This window comes from Schistocerca piceifrons, chromosome 5, assembly GCF_021461385.2.
Source record: "Schistocerca piceifrons isolate TAMUIC-IGC-003096 chromosome 5, iqSchPice1.1, whole genome shotgun sequence".
Taxonomy (NCBI): domain Eukaryota; kingdom Metazoa; phylum Arthropoda; class Insecta; order Orthoptera; family Acrididae; genus Schistocerca; species Schistocerca piceifrons.
In genome coordinates this window covers 200878316-200894488 of record NC_060142.1, presented here as the reverse complement: position 1 = coordinate 200894488, position 16173 = coordinate 200878316, and the positions used below count along the sequence as shown (strand labels likewise).

Sequence of the window (16173 nt, the reverse complement as noted above, 5' to 3'; positions counted from 1 at the left end):
CTTAAAAACTCCATCGTGGTTTGGGAACAGGAAGTCCATGAATGGCTGCAAATGGTCTCAGTTGGTTCAGTTGGACCAGAGGACCCAGTCCATTCTATGTAAACACAATCCACACGGTTATGGAGCCACCACCAGCTAGCACAGTGCCTTGTTAACAATTAGAGGACATCGATTCATGGGATCAGCGCCAAACTCGAGCCCTGTCATCAGCTCTTACCAATTGAAATAGGGTCTCATTTCACCGGGCCACGGTTTTACTGTTGTCTTTGGTCCAAATAATATGGTCACGAACCCAGGACAGGCGCTCGAGACGATGTCGTGCTGTTACCAAAGACAGTCACGTCGGCCGTCTGCTGCTGTAGCCCATTAACGCCAAATGTCGCCGCACCGTCCTAACGGATGCGATCGTCGTACGTTCCACATGGAGTTTTCCGATTGTTTCATGCAATGTTATTTGTCTGTTAGCACTGGCAGCTCTACACAAACGCCACTACTCTCGGTCGTTAAGTGAATGCCGTCGGCCACTGCGTTGTCCGTGGTGAGAGGTAATGCTTGAAATTTGGTATTCTCAGCAAACTCTGGACATTATGGATCTCGGAATACTGAATTCCCTAACTATTTCCGAAACTGAATGTCCTATGCATCTAGCTCTAACTACCATTCCGTATTCAAAAGTCTTTTAATTTAAATAGTGCAGCGTTAATTGCGCCGGAAACCTATTCACTTGAATCGCCTGAGTACAAATGACAGCTCCGCCATGCAGTGGCCTTTTATAACTTGTGTACGCTATACTACCGCCATCTGTATACGTGCAAATCGCTACCCCAGTGTATGTTTCTTGCATAGTAAGAAACAAAAATACTTAGTGAGACAATAATATTTTAAGATGTGTTTAATTTTAATTGATGATGGTGAATTCGGCCGGGAGCTAAGTACAATTAGCCGCTTACGTGATGGGGTGAGTGGGTTGTAGCGCAGCCACTTCAGAATTAATAGAAGTGTAAGGTGAATGTTTTATCGTTTCTCTTCCAGTGCTACCAACTCACGAGCGTGCACATCTAGCACAGATCAGTTGCTACGGTATCTATGTCAAACGGAAGTAATATAAATTTCTGCCGGCGGAGGTTCGAGTACTCCCTCGGGCATGGGTGTGTGTTTGTCCTTAGGATAATTTAGGTTAAGTAGTGTGTAAGCTTAGGGACTGATGACCTTAACAGTCAAGTCCCATAAGATTTCACACACATTTGAACACATAAATTTGTGAATACGAGTTATACAGTTTCTCCGGAAATTCTCGTTACAAATTTCTAAGACTTGTAGAGTGGAGTGAGTACATAATATTTTGAATAGGAACTCAAGTTGGGACACAACAGTTTCAGTTCTAAGACGGTTTCAGTTCAGATAGGTAACACATCGACGTCTGCTAAGGGAAAGAGAAAAGTTTCAGAGTTGCTCGTCCTGGTAAGCAATAGGGTACAGAGAAAGATGTGTATTATGTTAGACGGCTACATGATGTCACTTAACGTTTACCTTTTGGGGTCGTAAGCATAGTTTAATTTGCGAGGCTCCTGTTTAGGCAGAGGAAAATGTACCGGCACGAGTTCTGGTTGCTACAACAGAAATTGAAGAGACGCCATTATAAGATGGAGAGTGCGTACCAGAACACGCTTTGTAGGTACAGTGTCTGTAACAGTGGTGGTGGTCGCCATATCGAGCCACTGTTGTAATGCACCAATACTGTTTTGTACATACAGAGTGCTGGTTTTGCTTTTTTGGTATAGTGTAAACACGTAATGTTTCAGTTTTAATACAAAAAACTGTGCTTAAGTGGTAAATGAATGTTTCATTACATAATAATTGTACTACGTCACCCGTAATTCAGTTCCTCAAGCAGAAGAGGATGAGTCAAACAACTGAACTGAAACCGTCGTAGAACGGAAACGGTACGTTTCCGAACATGGATTCCTATTCAGAATATTATGTACTCACTGTCCTTTACAAAACCCAGAAATTAATAACGGGGAATTTCCGAACACCTTGTAGAGACGCTCATCTTCAGATGTGGTACATGTTTGTACCAATTAATATGCAGTCAAATTAAGACTGTTGCAGTGCAATGCAATGAGTAAAAGGAAAATGTCATTCAAAACAATTTGTGTCTCATTTTTCAATCACTTTTATAAATTAATGCAAGATACAAATTTATGGACGTGACCAATTAATAGAAAGTTCTGTTGGGGAATGTGTGGTAAGGTGGTCAGGACGGGAAAAGCGGCCATTGCATATTTTTTACCTTGAACAACGCTGCTGCCTGTCGAAAAGTAGTCAAACTATTTCTAATATACATAATCGTTCCGTTGTTTGAAATATAACAGGGTGTAACAGTTAACAACAACCCCCTACTCATCTTCGTTCCTGGGTGATCTCCGATGCTGCAATGGCTGCAAAAGAATTAATGAGTATCTGCTTGACTACAATTTGCTCCAACTTGCTCAGTTCTTGGCAGTGTAGTGCCAAGACAAATTTCAAGAAATTCAGGTTGATACATGTTTCTCTTTTAGAATTACATGGTTATTGCACGATACGATTAAAAAATTGTGACAAAAGTGGCTCACATAAACTGCCGAGAAACTGAGACCCTGATATCTGATTCGTCACTCATGTTGTTGTTGTTGTGGTCTTCAGTCCTGAGACTGGTTTGCTGCAGCTCTCCATACGACTCTATCCTGTGCAAGCTTCTTCATCTCCCAGTACCTACTGCAGCCTACATCCTTCTGAATCTGCTTAGTGTACTCATCTCTTGGTCTCCCTCTACGATTTTTACCCTCCACGCTGCCCTCCAACACTAAATTGGTGATACCTCGATGTCTCAGAACATATCCTACCAACCGATCCCTTCTTCTAGTCAAGTTGTGCCAGAAGCTCCGCTTCTCCCCAATTCTATTCAATACCTCCTCATTAGTTGTGTGATCTACCCATCTAATCTTCAGCATTCTTCTGTAGCACCACATTTCGAAAGCTTCTATTCTCTTCTTATCTAAACTATTTATCGTCCACGTTTCACTACCATACATGGCTACACTCCATACAAATACTTTCAGAAACGACTTCCTGACATTTAAATCTATACTCGATGTTAACGAATTTCTCTTCTTCAGAAACGCTTTCCTTGCCATTGCCAATCTACATTTTATATCCTCTCTACTTCGACCATCATCAGTTATTTTGCTCCCCAAATAGCAAAACTCCTTTACTACTTTAAGTGTCTCATTTCCTAATCTAATTCCCTCAGCATCACCCGACTTAATTCGACTACATTCCATTATCCTCGTTTTGCTTTTGTTGATGTTCATCTTATACCCTCCTTTCAAGACACTGTCCATTCCGTTCAACTGCTCTTGCAAGTCCTTTGCTGTCTCTGACAAAATTACAATGTCATCGGCGAACCTCAACGTTTTTATTTCTTCTCCGTGGATTTTAATACCTACTCCGAACTTTTCTTTTGTTTCCTTTATTGCTTGCTCAATATACAGATTGAATAACATCGGGGATAGGCTACAACCCTGTCTCACTCCCTTCCCAACCACTGCTTCCCTTTCATACCTCTCGACTCTTATAACTACCATCTGGTTTCTGTACAAATTGTCAATAGCCTTTCGCTCCCTGTATTTTACCCCTAAGTCTACAAGTGCTAGAAACGTAGGTTTACCTTTCTTTAATCTTTCTTCTAAGATAAGTCGTAGGGTCAGTATTGCCTCACGTGTCCCAACATTTCTACGGAATCCAAACCGATCTTCCCCGAGGTCGGCTTCTACCAGTTTTTCAATTCGTCTGTAAAGAATTCGCGTTAGTATTTTGCAGCTGTGACTTATTAAACTGATAGTTCGGTAATTTTCACATCTGTCAACACCTGCTTTCTTTGGGATTGGAATTATTATATTCTTCTTGAAGTCTGAGGGTATTTCGCCTGTCTCATACATCTTCAGGACTGGCTCTCCCAAGGCTGTCAGTAGTTCTAACGGAATGTTGTCTACTTGGGGGCCTTGTTTCACCTCAGGTCTTTCAGTGCTCTGTCAAACTCTTCACGCACTATCATATCTCCCATTCCATCTTCATCTACATCCTCTTCCATTTCCATAATATTGCCCTCAAGTACACCTCCCTTGTATAGACCCTCTATATACTCTTTCCACCTTTCTGTTTTCCCTTCTTTGCTTAGAACTGTGTTTCCATCGAAGCTCTTGATATTCATGCAAGAGGTTCTTCTTTCTCCAAAGGTCTCTTTAATTTTCCTGTAGGCAGTATCTATCTTGGCCCTAGTGAGATAAGCCTCTACATCCTTACATTTGTCCTCCAGCCATCCCTGCTTAGCCATTTTGCACTTCCTGTCGATCTCATTTTTGAGACGTTTGTATTCCTTTTTGCCTGCTTCATTAACTGCATTTTTATATTTTCTCCTTTCATCAATCAAATTCAATATTTCTTCTGTTACCCAAGGGTTTCTACTAGCCCTCGTCTTTTTAGCTGTTTGATCCTCTGCTGCCTTCACTATTTCATCCCTCAAAGCTACCCATTCTTCTTCTACTGTATTTCTTTCCCCCATTCCTGTCAGTTGTTTCCTTATGCTCTCCCTGAAACTCTGTACAACCTCTGGTTCTTTCAGTTTATCCAGGTCCCATCTCCTTAAATTCCCACCTTTTTGCACTTTCTTCAGTTTTAATCTACAGTTCATAACCAATAGATTGTGGTCAGAGTCCACATCTGCCCCTGGAAATGTCTTACAGTTTAAAACCTGGTTCCTAAATCTCTGTCTTACCATTATATAATCTATCTGATACCTTTTAGTATCTCACTCATATAGGATTTTAACAATTACTGGTTACGTTATCCATTATTAGATACAGAACATTTATTGATTACAATAAAAAACACGCTGACGTCACGGAATTACATAGGTCTATTAGTTCGCTCCCCTCACACTGTAATATAATGCTTCATACGACTTTTAGCTTTTAGGATGGTGATTCATAAAATATGTTCGACAACAATGCTTTTTATAAAGTTGCTTGTATCATGAAGATTATTAGCTGGAAAATTCCCATTCCATAAACACAAACGAAAATCTAATTTCACTTCTTATGAAAGGTATTCTGGAATTACAAAATGAGAATTGTTTATGTTTTATGTTCAACTATTGATTAGTAACAGTCACACCAGTGCAGAGATTTGTGTATGCTAGCCAAAGACGATACAAAATTAATGACAATATTTGAATCAGTATAAGAACTTAGTTCTAAAATGATCACATAAATGAAATAAGTTTGTTACCAAATTTATATAAGCCTGTAAATGTGACAGCCCGACACCTGATGTCAGCACTTCGTGTCATACTTAATGTTGTCAGTGAGATTCACAGAGAAAGCTCGTTCCGTTATTTGTTTTAGTAAAAATGGTTTTGCTTTTGAGTCGTCTGATATGAGATAAGTAATTTATTTCATTCTTGTTTTCTCACTTGTATGGCGAGTAATAAGAATTATAATTCGGTATCACATCAGTGTTTAAACAACGTCCTTTGACCTACAAATGTAGTTCCTTGTTATACGCTTTAGTATGACAGTCTCTTCTGTGGACCACTGACGCTGACATGGAGTCCGATCGGGAAAACTGGGCAAAATTCTCAACCCAACAAAAAAGAAACCCAAATTCGGAATGTGTAAGTGGTAACCTTCTATCAGTAGCCTTGGGTTCGTGAATATTGAATTTCTCTTTGAGCGGCCACTAGCCCCCTGCCCCCGTCCCCAATCCTATGCGGCTGGACGTGCCGCACTGCAGTGTCAGTATTGGCTGTTAAGCAAAAGGTTTGACGACCAGTGATCTAAAGGGTCTAGAAAGAATCATGTACCAGTCGCAACCACGTAACACGTCGTAAGAACAGCGGACGTAAAAAAGATATTAACCGACAGGCGCTAGACACGAGTGTCCGGCCTTGTCAAAGACCGAGATGAATCGGAGGTCCATCTCATGTCTATGGGGTGAGTATAGTCCATTGTGCACATTCTCAACATCAAACCGCGCTAGCTCACGTGATTTTGGAACAGCGCTGCTTGTCTACAATTTGCGATAACAGTGAAACTCGAATATTACCCGTACTGGCCTTGTTTTATATACGTTTCTGCACATTTGAGTTTTAGTGACAGCCATGGTGCAGTACAGTCGTTGCTAGGGATGTAAACACAAGTATGTGGAAGGATGCCAGTTCCTTTTCATACGTGTGTACAACAAATGGGTGATTGTAAATGATATCGAGACACGCATTACAAAGTCTCGTACCGTAGAGATAATTTCTGCGACTTTATGGCCATGTGCCTACGAAACAAGTGATAGATAAATTCGCAAGTGTGCCTGAGAAAACAGCCAGTCAGATATACATATTGGTGCTATGTTCATATACAGATAAAATTTATACTGTCAGAATGATTAATTTTCTCCAGTTTATGCAGGTTGTCAAACCCTTGAGTTTATCTGTTTCTACATGAGACAGTTTTCTGTACACCTGCCATTGTAATGCAGTTAATTAGAACAGATTCCACTATATGAATCAGTGCAATAGAAAACCCGAAACAAATAATTATTGACTGTCAGTTCTTTTATTACTCCAAAATTTGAGCATTGAACCTGTATTTTTTTTACGTAATGTATGGTTTTATTTTTCTGATGAGACAGCGAAAAATAGTATAGATATTTTACTTCTCTGTAAAAGGTAGGAGGGAAAATTAGGAAAAACTGAAAATACTAATCGACAAGCAGATGGTGCAAATCATTTACCGTTTTACTGTAACAGTTTCATATTTCCAAATATGTTGTTCCTTCGTGAAACTTTGGGGCCGGCTACAGTGTCATTGTAACATAATTAATTAGAACAGAGATTAGACAATATGAACAAGTGAAACAGAAAACGTAAAAAAAAATATTGTTGGCTGTCACTTCGTATCCTGTTATCGAAAAAAAGCTTAAATAAAGTGAAATATGAGCTAAGATGCTGTGACGAAAAAGCACAATATCATTGCTCTTCCCATCTTTAAGCCAACTTCAGTTCCTGGTATTAGACTGTTAAGATGTCCGTAAAACACGTCACCATGGTGGCGAATAGATTTCTCCCATCAAGAGACCAGTTTGGTGATACCATGACTGTAGAAGGTTTGCCTCACCTTTGGTTGCACTGCTTCATCCCTATCAATGTGACATCCTCGAAGTTGTTCTTTAAGTTTTGGAAACAGATGAAAAATGTAATGGGGATAGGTAGGGGCTGTGTGGAAGATGATTGACAACAAAAAACATAAGGCGTCGGATTGTTACAAATGCAACAACGGTCACGTGTAGTTTGGCATTACGATGCTGAAGGAGAGAGTGGTCCAGGTGTAGACGAACTCTTCAAATTAGTGCTGTCAGTTTTCTGTGAATCTTGCAGAGTTTATGGTGGTGACTTTAAGCGTGACTTTCCAATGCACCACACCCTGAACATCCCAGAACGTTGTGGCATGGCTTTGCCTGGTGACGGCATGGTCTTTAATTTTTTGGCATCAGTGTTCCTTTGTGGTTGAACTCCTTTGATTTTCTCTTGTTTTTCGAATCAGAATGGTGAACTAAGTTTTCATCACCTGTCACAAAGTTGTTAAGGAACCCACCATCCCAAACTGAAAACGCAAAAAGTTGCTGACAAATGGCACATCTCCTCTGTTTCACGTCAAGAGTGCGCATTTGAAGCACCCACAACTCACAGTTTTCTGTACTGCAGTTTTGCAGTGATGCCAGTATACATTCTTACGATAAGCCACACTTACCTGAGAGCTGTGTTTCTGTTGCCTGATAATTTTCTCTGATGAGTTCATCAACCTGATTCCAATGACTATCATCGGTTGCTGTGACTCACTTCGTGTACCTACTGAATTGATCTACTATAGTCCAAATTTCACTTCTAACTAACTTATTTTCATTTAAAAAACGTCTATTTTATTATAAATTACTTAAGAAATTGAGGAGAAATGAATATATTTTTTAATCATGTTCGCTAATTATTAAAATTGTTTTCTTCTCACAAAAGGTGAATGTAAGAAAAAAATAGAATATATTTCTTATAAAAGGCGTACCGAAAAATGAATAAAATTTTTCTTTAAATTTACTGGCTTACTAGTACAATGTATTTTGTTATAAAAAGGAACATAAGGAGAAACTGAAACACAACTCACATATTGTCCTCAGCACAACTTGTTTTATGACTCCTCTGTCCCTATGTACACAGCACTACACGAAGTTCTCAATTAACAGAACTGCTTCATTGATTCAAGCCGTTATAAAGTACAGAGACGAGGGTGATGATTGTGGTAGTCAGATGGCTAGCTCTCTTCAAACATTGCATTCTACTGACCTCTGGTTATGCACACTTCCTTCAATCGATGCTTGGGTGAAGTTTGGCTAGTGAAGAACCGTTCGAAAATCGTGTATATAGTTGCCATTTGATAGACAAAGCTGATTCATATATACTTATTATTGTGTGTTTATTTGGGATGTAAACAAATAATTTTTTCACATTTTCGTATTTTATTTGATAAGATGAAATCTAAATACATGAAATGATAATTACAATACTCAAATTAACATTAGAAGAAAATTCAAATTTAAAATCAAGAATGTTCCCTTATTAATTTAAATAAACATCAGTGCCATCTGTTAACAGATTTTCTAACTAATGCACCTGTTTGACACATATAAAATAAATTAACTGTACAGTTTAACATACAATATGCAACAATTGCACAGTTAACACGTGTAAAATGAATCTGTGATAATGTTTTTTGTTATAACTTTTTTATTTTTGACGATATTTGAATTCTGATTGCATTTTTGGATAGAAAGCAGGTTGGGTTACATAATTCACAGGTGCAAGATGCAAAATCTTTTTGTTAATTTCTCAGCTGAATATGAAACGTTTTGAAATTGAAAATGCTAACATAATATATGTAACAAGAGCTATCTTAAAAAAGAATGTAATGAAAAATTAGATATCTTCTAATTGACATAATAACTTTTTCAATTTTTATTTCCTTTATCTTTCTGAAAATACCTCCAAAGAAATGTAAACATGAAGTACACACTTCTATAACTTTTTCTAATTTTTTATTCATTCATGTAATTAAAATTTTCAGTGAGTTCTCTGTGTTGTGAATCATAAGTTAAATTCTTTTTACCGTAGATAACTATGTAAGCAAGAGTGTCATTCAGAACATTATCATTAAAAGTTGCACAAAATTTCATAGTCGTTCTGTGTGAAGTTACAATATTTTTTCTACAAGCCATATTCATGATATGAATTGGGGAACTCAATATAAAATTTTATTGACTATCATATCTATTTAGTAGTGTAACTCATTTAAGATCGAGAAATGCATCACATTCCTTCAGAAAAATTTTGGGTGGATTAATATTCCACCTCTCCTGTGGGAAAATTTCGTTTCTTTCATTTCTCAGGTATACCTTCTGCAGTTTAACATGATCGAATAACAAAGACTTACATAACTGATTATTTTTACTATTTGTCTAAAAAGTAACAAATACAAAATATGGCAAATCAAATTCTGCTGAGTTATAGTAACTCTGATATCAATTTCAAAATTCTTTTTATCAATCAGTCCTGCAACTTTTACAGTTTGTGGTTCAAAAAATGATATCAGAATTTTTGGATTTTACTGAATATTTTGTCATTTTTCTAACTCATTATTTGGTTCATATCTAACAATTGGTACACGATTTTCCAGTGACTCTATAACTATTTCACTTTGTTGTGAAAGTGGATCTTTTGTCTCAATTACAGCTTCACGAAGCTTCATTATAAACTGGCCATCTAAGAATTGTATCTCCAGAACTTGAAGACATTGTAAACCTTACTGTTAAATCGTCTTCCCACAGTATTTGTTTATAATCTTTAAAGAAACCACCAAGCATTGCTAGTGGATTAATTACTTCATTTTTCACACTTTTTACTTTACTGTTATTACGAAAATGTCCTTCCAAGCTTATTTTATCAGCAAGAGATGAAATAAAATAAAAAAACTAATGATGAAATAAAAGGATGTTCTATTCTAGACAAAATATTTTTTGCTTTCTTTATGGTTATAAGACACACAATGTGTATCCACAGGACATGTTGCCTGTAATTGAAGCTGTCATAATGCTCTCTTCATTGGCAAAAGATTCCAGAATAGTTCCCCATTCGGATCTCCAGGAGCAGACTGCCAAGGAGGAGGTTACCATGAGAAAAAGATTGAATAATGAACGAAAGGATAACGTTGTGCAAGTTGGGGCGTGGAATGTCAGAAGTTTCAACATGGTAGGGAAACTAGAAAATCTGAAAAGGGAAATGCAAAGCCACAATCTAGATACAGTAGGGGTTAGTGACGTGAAATGGAAAGAAGATAAGGATTTCTGGTCAGATGAGTATCAGGTAATATCAACAGCAGCAGAAAATGATCTAACAGGAGCAGGATTCGTTATGAATAGAAAGGTAGGGCAGAGAGTGAGTTGCAGTGAACAGTTCAATGATAGGGTTGTTCTTATTAGAATCGACAGCAAATCAACACTGACAACAATAGTTCAGGTATACATGCCAATGTCACAAGCTGAGACAGAGAAAGCATGTGAGGATACTGAAAGGGTAATACAGTACATAAGCAGCAGCAGCAGCACTCCATCTTCAGGCCACAGGTGGTTCATCGGGACAAATACCCTCCAAGACAAAAGAACGACTCCGAATAGGGCAGAAATCGGTAGATGCGATGTACATGTACATACAAACAGCTTCAGAGAAAATTGGATGGTTTATTCAAGACAGAGAGTTTCCCAAACTGAGAAAGTCAATAAGACGTTGATCCACTAGCAACTGTTCGGCTTGACAACGACAGAGTTGCTGGATGTCTTCCTGAGGGATATCATGCCAGATTCTGTCCAATTGGCGCATTAGGTTGTCAGAATCTCGAGATCGTTGGAGGGTACTGCCCATAATGCCCCAAAGTTTCTCATCTGGGGAGAGATCAAGCAGCATTTCTGACCAAAATGGGGTTTGGCAAGCACAAAGACGTGTAGTAGGAAGCTCCCATGTTGTGGGTGGGCGCGTGACCGCTACGGTCACAGGTTCGAATCCTGCCTCGGGCATGGATGTGTGTGATGTCCTTAGGTTAGTCAGGTTTAAGTAGTTCTAAGTTCTAGGGGACTGATGACCTTAGAAGTTAAGTCCCATAGTGCTCAGAGCCATTTGAACCATTTGTTGTGGGCGGGCATTATTATGCTGAAAAGTAAGTCCAGGATGGCTTGTCAAATGATGATTGAGATGCTAAAATCAGTAGAGCGTGAAGGCGTACTATCATGCACTTTAGATCTTGACATATGATTTTAATGAAAAAGCTGTAAACCGTGATCATGTATTGAAATGCGAGGGGAGTGGAGTTATCCCGTTTCATTATTAACCACTAATCTGAGTCCTCTTTCATTGTGTAGTGTGCTTTACTTATGAAGAAAGTTTTAGCTGCGTTTTTGAGCACACATAATTTAGTAATCTCTTACATTGCTTTGGGCAGTATATTACGAAATTTTATTTTTTTGTATTAAATGATGTTTTGAGTTTTTTGTTTTTCCTTCATTGTTTATGAAATATTTAGTAATGTTTTCCTTGATATGCACCACAGATTGGGAGATGTACTCAACTGGTGCAGTAAGGAAGTCCAGTTATTTAAATAACTGTTTACAACGAGCCCAGCTACTACTTCTCGTTTTCTACAGTTTAAAAATTGTGTCTATGTTTTGAGCCTTAAAGCTCCAAAAAAGAATCCTATAGCTAAGAACTGAGTGTAGGTAAGAATAGTATGGAACCAGAAGACATCGGCTGTTATTAACTGATTATAAAACCCTAAGAGCATAAAATGTTGATGATTTTCTTTTTACTAGTATCTATGCGAGCTGATTTCATATGAATTGACACTCAATATCATCCTTACAAATTTTGTTTTTGTTACACAATCTGTAGATTTATAATCTGTGTTTAACCTGACAGCATTTTTTTCCCTGTTTATGCTAAATTGCATGTTGTTCGCTTTCTTTGAGTTCAGTGTTAATGCACTGCGTACAGCTCAGTCCTAAATATCCTTAAGGGTTTCATCTGCTTTCTGTGTTAGGAGCTCCGGTTTTTATCAGTGACTATGATGTTGCTGCCGCATCAAAGAGAACTTTTTATCCAAGAACTTTTCCTCCCTGTCTAATACTATCTGGAAAGTCATTAATGTCTACTAAGAATAGAACTGGACCCAGCACACTACCCTGAGTATCAACTAATCTTATATGCTTCTTGTCTGACAACTGCGATATCAAAAATATATGATCAGCAGTCGTGAGAGCTCTCTCTTTCTTTTGTATCATGTTTTCGAGGTAAGACTGGAATCACTCATTCGTGTGTACCTCCTACACATAGAGCTGCTATCTTGTTTATCTGTATTGTGATCTTTTGTTTTTCCTGGTGATCTTAAAAAAATGTTCTATATGAGTCTTCACACCTGACTGGCGGGCCCAGGTTTATAGTTTCATTAATCGATTTACTTAACAACAACTTGAGTTCTGCATATACATCTACATAGATGCTCCGCAAGCCAGCGTATGGCGCTTGGCGGAGGGTACCCTGTACCACTACATGTCATTTCCTTTGCGCTTTGCGCTTGAGTAACACACTATTTTCCCATTCTAAGATACATAGCTGCAAAATATTTTCGCTGAAGAAACATTCCAGAGTAACGCTTAATTTGGCAATATCTCTCGCAACAGCCTTCCCAAGGGTCGTAATGGTTTAATCCTTTGGTCTTCCCTATTTAATGTAGGCAACGGACCAGCTTCAAGTATGAGATCTGTACCACAAATACAATGCTCTAGGAGGCTCCGCTGGGGCGAGATGGATTTTTTACTGTCTTTGGGACTAAACGACGCAACAATAAACGACATACTACGCGTAAAATCCCTTGGTGTCCACACACTACAGTCAACGCATAGACAAAATAATCGTAATAAAGTTACAAATGTTTCAGTGTTGTATAAAAGTTGTCTAAAAGCCATTTTCCAACTTGCTCTCAACGAGTTGAAAAATAAACGCTTTTTAGAAAACTGTTATACATGAACGAAACATATCTCTTTTTATCTTGATTTTTTGCCCTTGTCCTTGAAATTCATCTTCCAGCCAAAAGTAGCATAAGTTGTAATTTTTTTCTTTTATGATGGACATTCCTGGTACAGACAGCACAAGATGTAACTGTCGTCTTTTATAATCGACCTTCCCACCGCAAACAGTATAGGGTGCAGTGTGTATTACTATATGCGTTACTGTATGTGAGCTGTTCGGATCTACGTGCTAAATCTAATTAATAATGTATGAAGTGAAATGGTCACATAGCATTATTGGACGGGAGACCGCAGCTGAGGTTTTAGGCTACCTAGAGCAAGTGTTTCTACACTTATTTCACGCCACTTCAGCGACTTGCACGCCTTTGTGATGAATGTGAAATGAAATGATCAGGACAATAGAAACGCCCAGTCCCCGACCAAAGAAAATCTATCCTTGTGACGATCGAACCGTGACTCCGCAGTCTAGAGCCAGTGACACTAAATACTAGACCAAGAGTTGCGGACTATGAGTCACTGTCATCGTCATCTAAGCTGTTGAGATATCACTTATTCATGCTTGTTACCAGGTCCTCGGCGTGTGCAAGTTGTGGAAGTGTCTGGGTTGCTATATCTACAGTACCCTTGAAAAACATACGTGGATTATCCATTCCATGTGCGACTTTGACTCCTTGTGACATATCATCACTTTTGTACTTACGTCATGGATGTTAAGACCCTGTCGTATATCCTAGTTTTATATTTCGTCTCTCCTTATTGTATCTACAAACGACTAGGGAACATCATTTCTCTTTCCTGAATTCTGTTGCTGGGGACTCACTTACAGGTGTAATAGCATGGGCATGGTGTTGCAAAGGTTCAGCATTGTTTCCTATTTAGCTCCTATTAAATTTCTTGATTTCGTAATCATAAACTTTTTCGAAGGATGAACTACTTCCAGGAAAGAAAAACTATTCACCTTATCTGATGGAATTATTATTAACAAGGAACTTTACAGGGTTATTAAACCAGAAAACTTGTAGCCCAGCATGAAAACAGATGTTGATAAAGACAACAGGGAAAGAGAGAGTACAACAAACTACAACTACCAACCCAAAAGTTGATTGAAAAGTATTTTGTACTATTTTCTTTTAGATTTCAAGGCTTTTCATAAGAGTTATCGAAACAGAAACAAGTTATTCGTTACAGAATTTTAGTACATTCATTTCATTAGCTATGTATTTTTGGTGAAAATCTATAAAAGGATTAATAATTACACTGATACCTGTAAAATATCTTTCGTTTCAGGGTGTTTACAAGATGGTGGATGCAGAATTCGATGCCGAAAGCTTCTCGCGCATTCCAGCAATCGACGGTTTCTGGAAGGTGAAAAATGTCGCCTTTGACAATGAAAAGATAGTTGGGTGTCAGAAGATGGAAGTCGAAATAGACACCGGCCTTCCCTTGGTCTGATCTTTTAATAATCTCATAAATGTGATAAGCCATTAGTTTTTTAAATGTTTCATCGAAGTTTAGTCCATAAACTAAGGGAGTTTAAGAATTTTTTCATGGAAAAATTTAAGAAGTAATGACACGCTTGTTATTGAAAACAAAAACATTATATTGTGCAGGTTTTTGCAAAATGTATGTATGTGATTTACAGCATAATGGCTATATTTATTTTTGTCCAGAATACTATGTTATATTGTTTTTACAGCGTTTTTCGTCACGTGTATCTCAGAAAATGAGGATATGGAGCGAAACGTGTTAACTTTGTGAAAATAAGAAAAAATGTTTCTGTTTACTGGCTACAAAATATTCCCAGTTATTTTTCGTGTTAGTTCCACAGTAGAAGGTCTAATAAGGGAAACTTTCTTTCCTTTAGCAATAAAAAATACTGCCTTGTACGATAAACAGGCAGATCTATATTGGAATTTCTAGTTCCATAAAAAAGCAGCAGAGATTAATATTCCCACACGAATGATAAACAAAGGTTTCTACAGATAAAGGATCACACTATATCGCTATTTTTCGACAGAAAGTGTTTTTCAAGACAAAGGTAAGGTTAAACGGACCATTTGCTAGTGACCTGGGAGCATCTTTCTTCTTCACTATTTAGGAAAGATCTGTTACTTTCAGAAAGGGTGAGCTAAAATCCAAAAGTGTCTGCTTACGACACCGCTGTGACTGGTAAAGTTTCGTCGTTGGAGCATTCAGGAGACAGAATTTCCATTTGGAGCAAGGTGTGTCAGCTCACATAAAGTGTGAATAAATTTAAGTTAATGTGGATGAGTAGGAGAAAATTTCCTGATATATTTCGATACACGAACATCAGACTCTTAGTTGAGTAGACACGTCAGAAGCAGGTGCAGTTTCTGTTTTATACAAAAGGTACATAAAGTATGAATAAATGTAGGGTATTGTTGATTACTAGCAGAAAAACTCCTGAAATTTTCGAGTACACTACCGGCAGGGGATGCGCGAGGAACAGTAGCAGTTTCGATTTCATTTACAGGATATATTACGTGCAAATGAAAGTAAGTTAAGGTGGATAGGTAGGAGAAAAATTGCTGCAATGTTCGAATACACTACTGACAGTCACTGAGTCGAGTGGAGGAAAAGCAGTTTCTCTTTTATAGAAAGGATACATTAAGTGTTAAAAAATATATATGTTAATGTGGATGCGTAGCAGAAAAGTTCATGAGATGTTGGGACACACTAGCGGGAGTTGCAGGGTTGAGCAGGGGTGTAAGGAGCGGCAGCAGTTTCTGTTTTGACAAATTGCCTGTTGGCTTCTGTCTCGGGTTCTTCGGTCGATGTTTATTTGATACTTTTTCAAATTCAAATGGTTCAAATGGCTCTAAGCATTATGGGACTTAACATCTGAGGTCATCAGTCCCCTAGACTTAGATCTACTTAAACCTAACTTAAGGACATCACACACATCCATGCCCGAGGCAGGATTCGAGCCTGCGACCATAGCAG

The 16173-nt window shown here is 38.1% G+C and overlaps 1 protein-coding gene across 1 annotated transcript in view; it reads left to right on the top strand.

Moving 5' to 3' along the window:
• LOC124798319 overlaps positions 1 to 14856 on the top strand; it is a 73783-nt gene extending 58927 nt beyond the window's left edge. Inside the window, exon 4 of the mRNA XM_047261659.1 lies at positions 14497 to 14856. Within this exon, the coding sequence (XP_047117615.1) occupies positions 14497 to 14661 (165 nt within the window). The 3' untranslated portion in view covers positions 14662 to 14856. The remainder of the gene's footprint in view (positions 1 to 14496) is intronic.
• The last annotated feature ends 1317 nt before the right edge of the window (positions 14857 to 16173 follow it).